Raw genomic sequence first — 17,489 nt, 5'->3', positions numbered from 1 at the left:
AAAAAGTGCTCTCTATGGAATTCACATGTTGCTGTTTCAAATATAAAATAATGTTGTCTGTAACCTTAAAGGAACAGTGCCACAGCTGAGTTTAAGTTTGAACTTTGAACTGTGTCGTTACTTTCATACTTGTGTGTTAAACATAACACACATTCAAAGACAAGCAATTGTCATTCATTCTTGGAATTAATAAAGTTATTGTTCACAGTTTATTCGCAATCAATGTTGTTAAATTATTCTTACAAACATTTCACCTTCCTCTTTTGTCCCATCACCAACAAATTGTACAAGAAAAAGGGGAAATCTCAGTCAACACCAAAAACTACCCCTCCTTTCAAGCCTTACTCGAACCATTCCCCTAATCGCTGATTACTACTAGTTCTATAGATAATAACGGCAAATAAACCAATCAAAATCTGTTTTCTGCGCATATTTTTAGGGAACTCTTGGGGTCCTAGAAAGAAGGTTTTTCGTATTATTCCGTGCATTGAAAACGTACAAGGAAATCATGGAGCCGCGCGGCTTGTATTTACAAACTTCCAAGGCCTTGTTTTTGATTCTGAACAAGAAAAAAACCATCTTTGGGACTTAAAACGGAAAGGAGAAACACTATAGAATTTTAAAGTGGCCTTAAAACGGAAAACCATGGAGTACAGAGTGCTAGAACCTTGTTGATGAAGGATTTATCTTTCCTTCCACCGCCGCGAAGACATGGTGTAATGGTGCTTACAAATGCGTTTTGAATTCAAATCACGGACTTAAACACGGACTAAATGCGGCTTCCAAAGTCTTTTGAGAACGAAATGGTAATGTACTGTTATTGCTTTGAACTTGGATGTAATTTTTTGAACGATCGGTAAATCCATTTAGTGTACAATTGACTTCAAAAGCCGGCTGCTCAAATTAAAACTTCGCTTTCAACATGAACATGTGGATAATTAATTCTGCCGTGCAGTACAGCACGGTGCGAAAAATTTCGATACTCTGCCGCTTGTTAACACATTTCTTGACTTCATCCGAACTAAAAATAAATTCTAAACAAAGTTTCTTTCAAGGTTCTCTGTAGTAGTCTGAATTCTGTAATTTTGTAAGCGTTTTTAATGCTTTTTCACGCCGCCGCAATTTGAACCCGCAAGTGTTGACGCAATACTAATAAGAGACCCTTTCCTCACCTACAGCGGAATATGTGACAAGTCACGTCTTTAACACGAGCTCGCAAGTGTTGACGCAATAATAATAAGAGACCCTTTCATCGCCCACTGAGCGGAAAGAAATCCCTTGAGAAATTAAAACAGTCCCTTGAGAGTTTACAAATGTGTGGTTCCAAATTTTGTCCACAAAACCCCTATTCTCCTACTTTAGCTTGTAAACAAGCAAAATAGTCGAAAAAATCGATATTACGCGCGCGTGACTAGTGCCAGTCCTAAACCGCGCGCTAGAATTTAAAATCCCTAAAACTTGGAGGAAAGAAGGTAGAGTTCCCAATTTTTTTTCAAGAATGACAGATGACATAGCCTTCGTAATAATCATTTACGCAAATACCATTTACGTGTATGAATACAACGCTACTGAAGAAAGTCTTTAAATACGGGTGTTTATAGCGCTTTAGCTTTTATAATAATGCGAATTTCAGCAAAAAATTGGTAGTTTAGAAGGACCTCCTTAACGATTTGAAATTTTAGGCCTATTTTCACCGGTTGATAAAGATGCAACTTTTCATGTTTAAAAGTGGTAAATGAAATTTGACGAGGCTGTGTAACGTAACACTACAAATAAGGAAGAAACATTTTATGACATCGTCAGTAGCAGTATTATTAAAAACAAATTCTGTTCAATGTTTCGATGATGCTACCATCATTATCAAGCATTAAAAGTGACTGTTTTTTCGTGGTTGAATATAAATGGGTGAAAACCGTACAATAGTCCATATTGCTCAGGCCTGACGAATCTTTTTCCGCTGAAGGATTTCCCATCCACTAACAGTAGGAATGAAAGCTCTAGAATGCGGCGTATGTCACATTGCTTATGACAGAGGGCAACATGTTCTGATAAAGTCCGCGCCGGGTAACTGAAGCGCAAACATTTTCCTGGGAATTCGTGAACCTTAATATTTACTTCCTTATTTGCTTCTTCCGTAATAGACAGTGAACCACCTAAGATAACATGTCCCGGCGACATAAGAACCAACAACAGCCTTCACCAGGATCATGCAGTGATCACGTGGGTAGAGCCAACATACAGCGATAACTCGATTGGCATTGATCCACTGGCCGAAGTAACCGTCACAAGCAGCCACCAGTCAGGAAAGAAGTTCTTGATTGGCGCGCACACTGTGCAGTATACAGTGAGGGACAGAGCTGGATTAACAGATAAATGTTCCTTTAAGGTGGAGGTGATAGGTGAGTAAAGTGCTCTTATCTAGCTACATGTTATTCCATTTTTTTTTTTTAATTTCTTCCTTTATTGATATTTACACACTTAGCATTACATAGGTGATTGGAATAAAAAAAGTAACAAAATTAAGTAACAGATGATAATAATTTCCATATAGCAAATTTACATCAATAGTTTGGACTTTAATAATCGAAATTAATACACGCAACAAAAAGAAATAAGCAACAAACACACGAAAAAAAAAAAGCGAATCTAGCACTATAATTCCTTACTTATTATCTGGGAGAATATATCCACTTCTTTTCGAAATATCTTTTCTTATTAATTTTCTTTTCAGTTTCATATTTAGTAAGTATTTTGTTCTGATAACCTTGAATTTTAGGATATGTTTGGTTTCTTCTGCAGTCCCACAAAAACAATTTTCCAATAATAATAAAATAATTTAGTAAATCAAGTGAAGGGCATTGTTTTGATATTATTCCAAACAAAACGTTTTGCAAAGTAAGACGAACTGCTAGATTTGATAAGAGGTACCAGTAAGATTCAAAATCATTCCAAAACTGCCTGACGCGGGAGTACTGGTAAAAAAAGTGATACAAAGTTTCTGGTTCCGCCTCACAGAAAGTACATAAATCATTTGTTCTGTAACCAATTTTGTGTAATTTCGTGTTCGTGTAAAGAATATTGTTAAGTACTTTGTACTGAAAGGCCTTTACATATGATTCGAGTACAAAGGAATGAGGTAATGTGAAAAATTCTCGTAGTTGATCCTCCGAAATATTGAAATCGCTTTTCCATTTATGAACAATATTAGGAGGCTGTGCTTTGTTCATAACAAGAAGCGAATAATAATCTTTTGATTTCTTTTTCTTCACGTCGAAGATGTTGTGGTCAATGAAAAATGAAGGAGATGTAAGTGGCGGGCATGCATATCTACCTTTTGAAAGGTTGGGTATAGAGTGGCGAAGGCCTGCCCATTGTAAAAAATTAGTTTTACTTATTTTATATGAAACGCGGTCAAAGGAGTCAATATTGTTTAAATTGAATAGCAGATCCTTTATACAGATGATTCCAGATTCAACATAATTTTTGTAATAAACAGGCTTGTTGTCTATTCGTATTTCTTTGTTATTCCAAATGATGTTTTGCCAGTTCCTTTCGGTAGCAAAATTTTCGCGGAATTGCGACCACCACAATAACAGTTCACGATAAAACTGGGAAGAGATTGTATAATCGTTAACATCGTAGTTACAATTAAAAAAGAAAAGACCCCCAATGGATTTCAATTGGTGTTTTAAGTACTGCTTCCATGTTCCATCATTGCCATTAAATATTCGTTTTAGCTATGCTAATCTTAAAGATTTAACCATGCTCTCTAGGTCGATCATTTTTAGGCCACCTTTCCCATATTCATTTATTGCTGACAAGCGTGTTACTTTGTCTGTTCCTTTCCACAGGAATTTAAATAGCAATTGATTCAATTGTTTAACCAATTCGTTAGGTGTGGGCAAAAGCGAGCATGTGTAAACAAATTTTGGGATTAGAAATGATTTTTTAATTGTCACCTTTCCGTAAATTGATAGGCCTCTTGAGGAACAAATGTTGATAAGCTTTTTGATGCTGTCCAATCTTTCAATGAAATTCTTTTCTTTAAGCAGTTTCTGATCATAAGTGAAATACACTCCAAGGGCCTTAATCGGTTCATTCGGCCATTTGATTCCGAAGGGTTTCGTTTTGTTTTCCTTAGATGATCCAATCCACATGCCTTCGGTTTTTGTACAGTTTATCTCAAGTCCATTTTTAATTCTTGAAGCTATTACTTTTGACATAATTTTCGTATCAACATTAACAAGGGAAATTGGGCGCCAATTTTCAAGGAGTGAGCGATCTTTTCCTTTCTTCTCGATAAGAGTGATCACCGCTTGTTTTTGGGAGCAGGACAACTCACCTTTTTCAAAACACTCATTTGCACATCTTATAAAACTGTCGCCAATTAGAGGCCAGAATTTTTTATAGAATTCAATAGGAATGCCATCGTTTCCTGGTGTTTTGTTATCGCGAAAGCTATCAAGGAGACAAGAACATTCTTATAGCGAGATTTTACCCTCACACGCTCTTTTATGTTCCTCGGAAAGTTTTGGTATATTTAAATCACCTAAAAAGGTGGACCTTTTTAGGGCAATGTCTGGATCGTTATTGCCACTTTTATATAAATCACAATAAAAACGTTCCTGTTCCCTTCAAATGTAAGTCGGATCTGTGTTAATTACACCATTAATGTATAATTTTCGTATACATTTCTTGACATGATTTCTTTTCTCTAAGTTCAAGAAATATTTTGTACTTTTTTCACCATGTTCGTGCCATCGAGCACGTGCACGTATAATTATTCCTTTTGTTTTCTCTTCATAGAATGCTTCTAGTTTTTCCCGAGCTGCGTGATAGTGAAAAGTGTTGGAATCACTTAACGATTTATCTAATGTTTTCTTTGCCTTGTCGAGTTCGTTTTGAAGATTTCTTTCTTTCTCGACCCTTTCTTTCGCTCTCTTTTTCGAATGCAATATAGTATGCGCTCTAATGTTATATTTAATCCAATCCCAAGCGCTACGGTCGTCTGAAAGTTCTGTTTGTCCTTCTGTCGTCCAAATTGGAATCATTTTCGTAACACTATCTACATATTCTTTATCTGTAAGAAAGGAACAGTTCATCTTCCAAAAACCAGGGCCTTTAAGCTCTTTATCTATCTCTTCAAATTCTAAGGCAATTGCGTCATGATCTGTTCTTATGGCAGCGACTATATCAGTTGATTTTACAAGATCGTTTAAATTATTCGAAATTAGCCAATAATCCAGACGACAAAAAACTCTGGGGGATTTTTGACTCCACGTAAAACTTTTTTTATCCGGGTTTTTAATTCTCCATATATCCACTAAATCAAGTTCATTTTGTAAACAATCAATGCATGCTACCACCGATTTTCTTTGGTTAAGAGAACCTCCTTTTTTGTCGCAGGCTGGATTAAGTGGGCAGTTAAAATCACCTCCTATGATTATTTTCTCCTCCGATTCAAGATTTTCGTTTTTTAACTTGGCGAGGAGATTGTTTATGAAATCTATATGATCTTTGTCCTTGTTTGGAGCGTATACATTGATTAAAATATACGTTGAATCTTTTATGTTAATTTTTAAAATTATGTATCGTCCCATGGGGTCTAGAATTGTGTGATGGATTGTGTAATCAAGGTTATTTTTAAACATAATCGCCACTCCACGTGAATTGGAGCTCCCATGACAGGTGATAAGTTCTGCACCCCATTCATTTTTCCATTGACTTTTGGTTTGAAGTGTGGAATTAGTTTCTTGTAAAAAAGTGATATCTGCATTTCGCTTTCGGCACCAAGTAAAGATTGTTCTTCTTTTCTTAAAATTGCTTATGCCTTTCACATTAAGCGATATTATTTTGAAAGACATTATCTGACGTATACAACATGAAACAGGGACTGCAGAAGCTGCCGATAAACATAACGATAGGTGCTAATAAACATCATAATAAATAGATATATAACCAATTTCAATGAAAGCAATTCGCAAATGTTGCTAAATATAAAATAATAAACATAGTAAACATACAAGTAAACATTAAAAAAACACAGAACGTACTCGAAAAGAAAAAAAGATACTATAAGAAATTACCGAAGGCTGCTAAATGCACACTAAAACAAAGTATCAAAATGCGTTTGACGAGCGATCCAATTAGAATAAGCATGACAAACGGTTGTGTTTTGCCTCCTGAACCGGCCCCTGAACGGGCCTGGAATACCTAAATTACAAAATTATAATCGCAAATAATCAGCTACTAAATTCAATAGATCAATAACGTTCAATTTCATACTGATCACCAATAACTGGTGAACAAACGGTGAGAAAGGATATAAGCCATAATAACGTCAGGTTTCTAGCTCTTCCAGCTCCCACAATTCACTGATTTTCACTGGTGATGTTATTCCATTTCCAATGCATTCAGCCGTTTTTCCTCTCGTATCCTATCCCGTAAAACCAAACAGCAGAGTTGTATAACCTTTTAAACTGTTTTTGAAAGATGTAACTCTTCCTTTTTTGCAGGTTTCTAAACAAGGTTTTGATTAGTCCCGATACGTTTCGTATTTAATTTTGAGTTTTTAAATTAACCCCCCCCCCCCCGGAGGGGGCTTTACTGTTTTTGGGAAGACTCATCAGAGAGTGAGGGGGCTTATTTCAAACAATGTTTCTGTTAGTCCTAACATGGCACTTGTTCAACAGATAATGAAGCGCCATACTATACATCATGTCCTGAAGACAAGCTTGTTATAACGACACAACAATCAGAACGAGTCATATGGGACATTCCCCAATTCCTGGATAACTCAAATAAAACACCGATTATTGAAAACGACAAGAATTCAGGACAACTTTTCTATATTGGCGAAGTTTTCGTTAATTATGTGGCAAAAGACCAGTCTGGCAACGTCAATGACAGCTGTGCATTCAAAGTCCACGTGAAAGGTAAAACAACTGACGCCTATTTCAGTAAAATGTATTTAACTCCTTCATCAGGTTTGGGTATACAGATAGACGTACGCGAATAAACACACAGCATAAACTGTAAGCAACCTATAGCTATTGTCACTTTGGGATATAAGCTACTTTCAGGAGGACTTTAGAGGCTAGGCTACCTGTACACATCTGTACGGACAAACGCACGTGCGTACCTGAAAAAGTTAAAAAAGAATTGTTTAGTAGAGGAAATAAACTGAAATATGTACATGTATTACGTTATCTGTGGAAAGGACTATAAACTCATAACACATGAAAAGGACTATAAATTAGGTCATTGTGACTGATCTGACTTTGCTGGGAAGAAAGAAAGACAGAAGATTAGCTCCGTGGTTATGAAGAGCGACCGGCTGAGTATATATCTTCGTTGCCATTTCATATCAAGAAAGAACGCTAACAAGATAACCTCACCATTACACTCACATCCTAAACAAAATTTAAACAAAGCACGTGAAAGTTTCTACTTTCAGTTAGCTAAAACGCTTTTCGTGGGCTATGCTATTAACTATGAAGATTACATACAAACAAAATTAGTAAAAAAAAATAAGCCGTAAATTATAACAATACCTAAAGCGTTACTGTTAAATTGACATGACTGACTGGTTGTTAGGAAAAATGCGAAGTGAAGCCGTTATCATTATTGGGAAATCATTAGTTTAGTTTTGCAGAAATTCGTCGTAAAGTACCTCTTTGTTGTCTTCGTCAGCCAATACTAACAAAATAACACGAACCTCCTGTCTTTCCTGAGTCCGTGGGAATTCGCACATTATCTTATAATAATAACTATATGTTACACTGTTTCAGCCAAGTCTTGTGAGATGTACCCAGCTCCAATTAATGGTGCCTTAGCGTGTAACGCTTGGGGTGTTAGTAATCGATACTGTCAAGTCAGCTGTAATGACCAATTCGACTTCGCATTTCCACCTGCTCTCAGCTATCTCTGTGGAAACGGGGTGTGGTCAACGATACCACCCTCCCCGCTACCATGGCCAGACTGTTCCGGTGAGTAACACATCAAAATTATTATTAAACCCACTTCCCGCTGATAATTTCAGTAAATAAAGGATAAAGGCATATTCAAGCATATTTAAGATCTGTGCAATTTACCAGATTTTGTCAGGCTATGAAAAGCAATTGCTTAAATTGTTTATACTCTTTTTCTTTAGCCATCGTAGTTTAACTAAAAATAACACGCAAACTGCGGTGATGAACATTACGGACAAACGCATTGTTAGAAAAAAATAGAACTTTTACTTGACGTTTCGTATTCTTCTACATCTTCAGAAGTAACCGTTAAATGGAAGTACAACTAAATTTAAATTAAAAAACAATAGGGTTGACAAATGACGAAAAACAGATGATGAAAAAATATAGAAAATAAAATACAATAAAATAACAATTTGCACATAACAAAATGTGCAAACTAGTAAAGATAAAGTTTTTCGCTGCCTATAGGAGACTTGACTGATAAGAGATTTAAAACCTGCCCTGAATGAAAATGTTTAACGGTTACTTCTAAAGGTGTATGTAGAAGCATACGAAACGTCATCCTCGGAGACCCAGGGGCAGTTAGTCGGGGCGACGGGTAGATCATCGGGACGACGGGATTTTCGGGTAACAGTTTACAACATAGAGCGTAACAGCCTCTGGGCACTTTGTCTTACCGAACCAGTTCCAGAAGCGTTTGAACTCCTTCTTTCTGATTGCCCAGAAAAACAGTTTTTCTGGCCAATCAGCGAGGTTGACCAGAAGAGCGACTCTGAAGTCTTCTTACACGAAGTTGTTTTCTTCATAGACTCGACGTGGTTGTTAAGCCCGTCCATCGGATGATACTACGTGGGTCTCAGTTAAAAAAGCAAAACAAAAACAAAACAACGAGGCCTGGATATATGTTAACTGTAGCATAGCGCAAGGAAACAAATGAGTTTTTAAAGCTATACGCGAGCACCTCTTGTTTATAAGTTTTGTTTTTGTTATTTAAATATCCAACAAATTAAACAAAAACCCTTTGTTTCAACATTCAAGCTGGCAACAAAATAACAATAGGTGACGACAGCGATATCTTCGCTAACGCGTGGCCCGTGCAGCGAAGTACCCACACCGTGGCAAGTTCCAAAAGTCGTTCAACGACCGAGGAGAAATAATAAGAATTGTTGTTTACTCGAATAACTATTAAAAAGCGCGCAACTAACAGCGTAGAACTGGCAGTCGTGTAAGGCTTTTTTTTTCTGAGACTCTCCATGTAAAAGCATCCGATTGACGGGCAGAGCATCCACGACGAGTCTATGAGGAAAACAACTTCGTGTAAGAAGACGTCAACCGTGAAGTGCTCGCTAATTGCTCGTCAACCTCGCTAATTGGCCAGAAAACTGTTTTTCTGGCCAATCAGAAAGAGGGAGTTCAAACGCTTCTGGAACTGGTTCAGTAAGACAAAGTGCCCAGGGGCTGTTACGCTCTATGTTGTAAACTGTCACCCGAAAATCCCGTCGTCCCGATGATCTACCCGTCGCCCCGACTAACTGCCCCTGGGTCTCCGAGGATGACGAAACGTCAAGTAAAATGTCTAATTTTTTTTTTTAACAATGTGTTTGTCCGTAATGTTCATCACCGCAGTTTGCGTGTTATTTTAAGTTAAATTGTTTACACACTGCGAGGATCATTTCATTAATTTCATTATTTATCCGCAGTTCACATTTGTCTTTTATACATTCACTTTATTACCAGTTTGTTTTATTCAATCAAACACTCAACCTTTTTATTCCACGATCAAAGAATTCTATGTGCAAGCAGTAGGCCGCAACACCATAGTAACTGACATTGATGACAACTGAAATCTACTTTTGTACAAAGAGGCTTACCACATCAAGTGCCTCGCACCATTCCTTTTACAATGACGTCAAAGCCAGCAGAGAGCTACGTCTTTTTGTGTTAATCACCAACTTATAACCTCGCCCTTTGTATGTTTCATTTTGTCTGAAGTTGGTGTAGAGTATTACCGAAATATACAACTTTATAACTTCATTTTGTGTGACCTTTATCCGTTAAAATAGATTAACCAGAGTAAAATATAAAAGGCTCCGAACACAAATCCGCTAGTGGTAGGGCGGAACCTTCGGATTAAAGGTAGTCATGTTTTTATGTCCCTATGGTGAACCAGGCCTAAGTGCAAACCCTTGCGGTGATATGCAAACTCGTGTTTACATGTAAACAACAAAATAACTGAATTTAAGCTTTTTCCTCTAGTTCGTTACACACCTGGCAAAGCTCGCATGGCATTAATTCCACAGTTCTTCTATTACTCGGGTGACTGTAACAGCAAAGAAGCACAGGACCAAATCAAACTGAATTTTGTCACCTTAATGAACCAAATGTTTATTCCATCGAGTATCTGCAGAGATCACCCAGCTGACTGCAATGTTGGTAATGTTAACGTTTTCTGCGGTGCCACTACCTCGTCTAAGCGTCGTCGGCGACAGTCTGTTCGTGAGGTGTACGTCAAGGTTGACATTGTAGCGCAAGAGAAACCGAGTGCTGGCTCACAAACTTTAACACAACTGGAACAAATACTGAACAACGACGCAAAACCCCTGTTGGATCAACAGGCGAAGTCCTTCGATTGGAGTCCTCTCCGTTCGTCAACTGATCTTGAATATCAGACCTTCTCAATCACAGACGCTGAGGCGTACTGTTCGGACACTGGGGCAGTTGTGGGCAGGTGTCATTCACTTGATACTGGCTGTGATGGACTCACTAAACCACACAGCGCCTGCCAATGTAACCAGGATTCTGGAGCAATTGAAAAGTGCAGTAAGTAGATCAAATTAGTTTGCTTTTTGGCGGAGATAATATTTAAACTACATACATGCCCAATTACACCTTCTTTATAGAGAAAATGCGAATTCACTTAGTAACGGAAGGATGCAAATTCAAACTTTGTTATGATTAAAAAGCAAAAACAAGAAAAAAATAAAAAAATAATTTGATTAATTAATCAATCAATTAATTAATTCTCTGGGTGTGTGTGAATTGGCTAGGCAGGTGTTGGTATTGAGCTAGGTGTTTCAACCTTTCTTCTTACATTCATTCAGCCACCTGGTCACCATCTGACCACTCCTTGAGATAATATTTGTCTTTGAGACTTACGAAAGCTTTGAGGATGCAAACGGCTGTTATGATTAGCGCTGTCGTTCAGTTTACCATTAAAATACTGATTGAGGTGGCAAGGTACAGTGTGATGATTAGATTCTAGAAATTATTGTCCTGGAAAGTGAGTCAATTGTACAAAAGTCGCAATGGGTTGACCCGGTGAAAGGCGATCAAGGTGAAAAATTAGGTGCTTAACAACACTTGAGGAACTGTTACATAATTTTACGTCCTGACAACGTTGCTTGTTAACACAGGACTTAGCGTAGCCAGTGAAGTCTTTGTATGTAGATAAAAAATAGTTCGAAAAATATGTATATTACAAACACGAGACTAGCAAACTGTTTTCGTTTTACCTTTTGCTAGTCCGCTGTCCAAAAGGAACGTACTACGATTTATTACAAGAGAAATGTATCAGGTGTTCGCCGGGAACCTACCAGAGCCAAGAAGGACGATTTGAGTGTTACAACTGCCCCGAGGGGACATGGACTGTTGGAGAAGACTCCAAAAACTTTACAGCTTGCAGAGGTAAAAAACAATAAGAGAAGTCAGCCAAACTTGAAAACCAATTTGAAATGTTTGTAATATATTTTTGTACTGAGCCAGTGCTAAAAAGTCCGCAATGGGCACAGGGCACAGAGGAGTCAAGTTTGTCCGCAGTTCAAAATCTCTACCGTGCAAAATGACCTTCAAAAGCCTTTCAAAGCGATCGTGTAAGCCGTACGTGATACAGCGCCGTCATCACAGGTAGCCCAAGCTCCTAAAGGAGCCGTCAACATATAGACCACATATGACATTGCGTAATAACGTTATTATAAGGGTTTGTATGGGAATTTACCGATCGTGAAAAATAATTCAAAACAGAGGAAAAATATCCAATAAAATCGACTTACCTATCCTCTTCTATGCATATGTTGTGTTTCTATGCCGTTTGGGGGCGATTTGAAGCCATTTCAGTGGGTTTTAGGTTCGCTGGTTATATATAGAGAGGAAACCAGCGAACCTAAAACCCACTGAAATGGCTTCAAATCGCCCCCAAACGGCATAGAAACACAACACATGCATAGAAGAGGATAGGTAAGTCGATTTTATTGGATATTTTTCCTCTATTTTGAATTATTTTTCACGATCGGTAAATTCCCATACAAACCCTTATAATAACGTTATTACGCAATGTCATATGTGGTCTATATGTTGACGGCTTCTTTAGGAGCTTGGGCTACCTGTGCCGTCATGCGAGACTTGTTTACAGATGGTCTGGTCTGGTGATATCGTATTCGTACCCTCATGCGACATCCGCAGACAGCAATGTTTGTGGGCGTTACCAGAGAGACCAGCAGTAAGAAAGAGAGCAAGGGACGAAAGCGATTTGAGGCGAAATTCCGATCCCTCGTTCCTCGCTAAAAATCAAACGAAACGATCTCATTTTTTACATGTGGTTTAAGACTAGTATTCTCTCCCCATACGCTGTAAGAAAATCTTCAAAAAAGTCGTATAAGCTGTATTTCGGGGGACGAGTTTTAGGCAGTTAAAAATGTGTTTTCGTACAATGTGGACCGGAGGATACTGGTGGCGGAAATGCGTCACGAGACATGCGAGACGAGTGATGTTGCAATACCGTAATGTGTTTCACAAGTAACTTAGCACTCCACTTTCAATTTCTTCGGATTGCGTTGTTCCTCGTCTGGTAAATTTCGCTTTTCCTGGAGAGCACTATTCATATTTTGAATCTTACCGCCGGTCGAAGGATCAGCTGTTGTTTTGAATTTCGGATTAGTGACGGTTGATTTCATCTGTCACAGCATGGATCTCGCACGACTTCCGTTTCCGCCACCAGTATGCTTCGGGTGACATCGAGCCGATCACGTGGTATAATGTTTCGTCCCTTGTCTTTTTTTCTTCTCGTCACTTCGTGCCTCGTCGGAAAGCTTCGCTTTCCGAGAAAAAATCGTCGCCCTTCGGGCGACGATTTTTTCGCCCCAGGCGACCATTGTCAGAATACGATATCACCAGACGATCTGCAAACAAGTATCGCATCACGGTGTTTGTATCACGTACGCTTACATGCACGATCGCTTTGCTTTGAACGTCGTTTTGCACAGTAGAGATTTTGAATTGCGGACAAACTTGACTCCTCTGTGCCCTGTGCAATGGGTATTTATGGTCCTCTATGACTACATGAAGCCTAGCAATTCCCGAAAGCTGGGAATGATTTGATAAAATGCACACAACAATTAGCTCGTTTTCCAACAGTTCTGACAAACACAAGATAGCTTTCATATGGAATGCTTGAATATTTCAGTTGCAAGGTAACAAACTGTAGATTTTTCTGATTATAAAGCTATGACGTTTTTATCTTTCTTTTTAAAAAAATGTAAGTTATCAAAAAATTAATAACTTCAGACGTAAAATATTTTTATTGCTCGTTTATAGTATGTTGAAGTGTCTCATTATGTTTTATGTACAGAAAAGTGTAAACCAGGCTATTTTTCACCTAATGGACTCGCCAAGTGCTTTCCTTGTCCAAGCGGGACATACGCTTCCGGTCTGATGAACACAAACTGCACTTCCTGTCCAGCCGGTACAACCACGATACTTCCGGCAGCAGGCGGACGAGAGGAATGCGGAAGTAAGTATGAATCGCTGCACAGTTACGCACATGTTGTGTATGTAATAAAAGCGGAAGACAAGCACTTACACCTTTTTGATCGGCGAAGATACACCGTAATTTGTTTATCGAATTACTGATGTGTGCGAATCTCTTCTAAAAAATTAACGATGAAAAAGAGCAACTTCATTAAATGCCAGGGGCGTTTCACAATATTTATTTAAAGAACTAGTGGTTAAACAACTTAATTTAATTTACTTAAATCTAATTAAGTGTTTGGTGAATTTGCACTTATGGTCGCCGCCCTTTGTGATGCTGACCATAGCCAGAAATTCCGAACCACGACCGAACCGCGACCCCCACGAAGCGTGACAATTGTGTTTGCATGTATATAGATATCGTATTTCAGTCGATCGCTGCAAAGACCGAGGTGCTTGAATTTCACTGTTCCGATAAAAATTTCTTCAGTTGTGGTGATAGTTTTGAATTGGGAAGGGTTTTGTAGCTTAGCGAAGTAAATTTTTTCGGCTTTTTCCACTTGAAAATTTTACGAATGCTAACAAGGATCCGCCATACTAACCTTTGTATATTATGTCTTGTTTATGCAAACCACTGATCTTTGCTTTGGGTTGCTCTCTCTTGCTGAAGATTAGAATCTCCATTCCAATGCAGAACTTGAAGACCACATCCAATACTTGAGTTTTCGATAATTTTTGGTTCTCTTCGAGTTGAATTCATTGCGGTTTTTGCTTTATAAAACTCCCGAAATCTCGCAAAAATTGTCCGTCTTTGACTGCACACTTTCAAAATCGCTCGGATGAAACTCTTGACGAACGCGAGCTGTTTTCCTAACCGTATGTGTTGTTTTCATCACAAAATCTAGCCACCATTTTGAAAAATAGTTCAAGCTGTTCTCCAGGCTCTTTTCGGCGTTTTTAGGGAAGAGTTAGAGCCTGGGACTTGAATTCCCCTGAGGGTTTTCGTGCTGCGTGACATATCGGTCACGGATCGAAAATGATTTTCGATCTGATTTACGGCGGCTCAAAACCGCTTGGAAAGGCTCCTCATTGTACGAAATCGGACCGGAGAAAACAGAGTGATAATATTTGCCAGATAATCTTTATTTTCTCGGCTGAAAGTTGGCTTGTCAGCGCCGGCGCTGGCGTGACTTGTTTTCTTGACAGCCCTGAGCCAATCAGCGCATTGGATATAATGACGTATGTCACGCCTGCTATGGTTCGGAATTTCTGGCTATGCTGTACGATTTTCTGTCATTCTGAAATTAGCTCTCTTTATCCCACATTGTGCTAAATAAATTTCTTTGTTTTTTAAAATGGATGGTTAAGAATTGTTACTTTGCTTGTTAATTGGAGTTTTATTGTTCATTTTTTCAATTTCAACAGTCAAGTTTCAGTAACTATTATTTTTATTTTATTTTAGTGAAATGTGCCCCTGGTACATATTCAGGAAATGGCGTGGAGCCCTGCATTCCATGTCCTAAGGGCTCATATCAGACCGCGGTAGGGGCCCTATCATGTACAGAGTGCACTGATGCAAAGTCAACATTTGGTCCTGGAGCTGATGCTGCAGATATGTGTGTTGGTACGATTATGAGAAATAACTGTTTAAATATTTAGTGGGCAGTTATGCGCACTGTCATAACTCTTCCTTTATATAAGAAGCAAAGTTTAGAAAAAGAAAATCCTTTAAACAGCTTGCTTTTTGTGTGGTTTTTCAGGCCGGTAACCAGGATTTTGCATGGGGTGGAGGGGGGGGGAGGGGTGCGTATAAGCGCCGCGGGTGCGAAATCTTGAGCGTCGCAGGCGCGATAACCTAGTGGGGTCTGGGGCTATCCTCTTCCAGGAAATTTTGAGTGCTTTAACGAAGATTAGCCAAAATCAGCACTTGCTCCCAGAGTGATAATGCATTGATGTCATTTGATGTTTGTGGCCAATTTCCCGTTTGCCAGGCTGCGGTATGAGGGTGATAAGTTTGCCATATTTGGCTTATTTCTCTGCAGCTATTGACGACTGTTCTTCAAACCCGTGTAATAATGGCGGCGCCTGTTCTGATCTGAAGGACGACATCTCATGTCAATGTCAGCCAGGATATTCTGGAAAGTTTTGTGAAAACGAAAATGACGAATGTTTGTCTGATCCTTGCTACCAAGGAGCAACATGCGTCGACAAGGTAATAACGCTACAAACAGGACATATGTACTAACTATTGAGGGATGAATAAATGAACCAATTGTACCGAATTACCAATGAAAAAATTGAACAACTGTTAAAACTTGTCTTATTATTTTGATAACGTATTCCTTAAAAGGTCAAAAGAAACCTTGTAATATTAAACGTCGAGTGATTTCACTTAACCCGTGAAATAGTTATTACACTTTTAGATACTATTAGACACAAATTCCATTGTTTTCTTTTGTTTCCTTTCGACTATTACGCACAAACTGGTAGATACATTGTTTCACGGGTTAAATGAAATCACTCTATTACTCTGATTACCCTATTTCCTGCAGGGCCCTATCTTGTGACTAATTTACAAGACATATATAGTGCGAAAGTTAAACAAAAGATTAAAAGTTTTTTAAACGTTTTTTGAAAAATGATTTTAAGCAATATTTTATCGCAGATATTTTGGAATTGTGAGATTAAGTAGCAATTCATTCTTGCTTTCAACCAAACAAATCTTTCCGATGCGAAAGCCGGCGATGTCATACCCAAATTTTATAATATAGTCATATTTTGGTCTTTTACTGGGTTTGACATAGTTGGTTTATAACATTCTAAGAGATAGGTGGCTAAATAAGGTATTCTGGAGGCGACAAAAATAATGATAGCAGTGATAACAATAATACGAATCATGCACGCGGTCTCTCTCAATTGCTCTGCGCCAGTTAAGGGCCGCTAAGAGCCCCAAATGGAAGAGACGTCTCGTCCTCTACGTTCTTTTTACGAACGCACTGTTATTCGTCAGTAGAATTTCTAGAGTGCTTTAAACTATTCCAGCTGCCAGCCTTAATATTCACTTTTCAGCTAAAAAGACCGATAGTAAGAGCACAAAAATATGAAGAGTAACTTACATATTTGAAGTGAAATATAGTTGTAACGTCCGATAAGACAGTCATACAAAATATTCAAATGTTAAACCAATATTCAAGGGCAAATAAGAAAACGTACGTTGTCGGTTGAGCGATTTTTTAATAGCGTAAACCTTGTGAGAATACTAGTGATACAGTTTTGTTTTCTCTCTCCGAGCTAAATTTATTATACAACGTAGCACTCAACGTGGCATCTTATAGTGCAAATACGCACCAAAACTAGGACATATGAAACCGTATTACACTTGTCTTAGTCCACTTGAGTGCCTGGCTGTATTACACTACTTGGGCTGAATTAATCAAAACTATAACAAAGTTTTCAAACGTGATTGGTTATCAGCAGCCCAATTTGAGCAGTAATAGGATAGTGTACACGTCATGCTCGTAATTGGACAATAGGACAGTTTACGCGTCATGCCTGCGTAATTGGACAATACGCGTCATTTTACGCGCGCTGTTGTTGTGATTTTTTTTAAGTAAATTGTTATGTTTTTCGGTATGCATGAAGACATTAAACCATTTAACCGAAGGTAAGTTTGATTCTCAAATTTTGTCATTGTTCTGATTACTTGGTAACAGGACTGAGTGGAGTCCAATTCGGTCTGTAATCATACTCGTGATATTATAAATTCTTTGTACT

The 17,489-nt window shown here is 38.3% G+C and overlaps 1 protein-coding gene across 1 annotated transcript in view; it reads left to right on the top strand.

Moving 5' to 3' along the window:
* The window catches only part of LOC144632674 (sushi, von Willebrand factor type A, EGF and pentraxin domain-containing protein 1-like), a 58,064-nt gene that overhangs the window by 21,705 nt on the left and 18,870 nt on the right, over window positions 1-17,489 (top strand). The window contains exons 7-14 of the mRNA XM_078491363.1: window positions 2,142-2,399; window positions 6,693-6,935; window positions 7,791-7,988; window positions 10,230-10,793; window positions 11,496-11,657; window positions 13,597-13,758; window positions 15,178-15,339; window positions 15,758-15,927. Coding sequence (XP_078347489.1) covers window positions 2,142-2,399; window positions 6,693-6,935; window positions 7,791-7,988; window positions 10,230-10,793; window positions 11,496-11,657; window positions 13,597-13,758; window positions 15,178-15,339; window positions 15,758-15,927 — 1,919 coding nt within the window. The remainder of the gene's footprint in view (window positions 1-2,141; window positions 2,400-6,692; window positions 6,936-7,790; window positions 7,989-10,229; window positions 10,794-11,495; window positions 11,658-13,596; window positions 13,759-15,177; window positions 15,340-15,757; window positions 15,928-17,489) is intronic.

This window comes from Oculina patagonica, chromosome 12 (assembly GCF_052425735.1).
Source record: "Oculina patagonica isolate OP01 chromosome 12, crgOcupat, whole genome shotgun sequence".
Classification (NCBI taxonomy): domain Eukaryota; kingdom Metazoa; phylum Cnidaria; class Anthozoa; order Scleractinia; family Oculinidae; genus Oculina; species Oculina patagonica.
The sequence above is the reverse complement of the archived record's forward strand: the minus strand, read 5'-3'. Positions and strand labels throughout refer to the sequence as shown.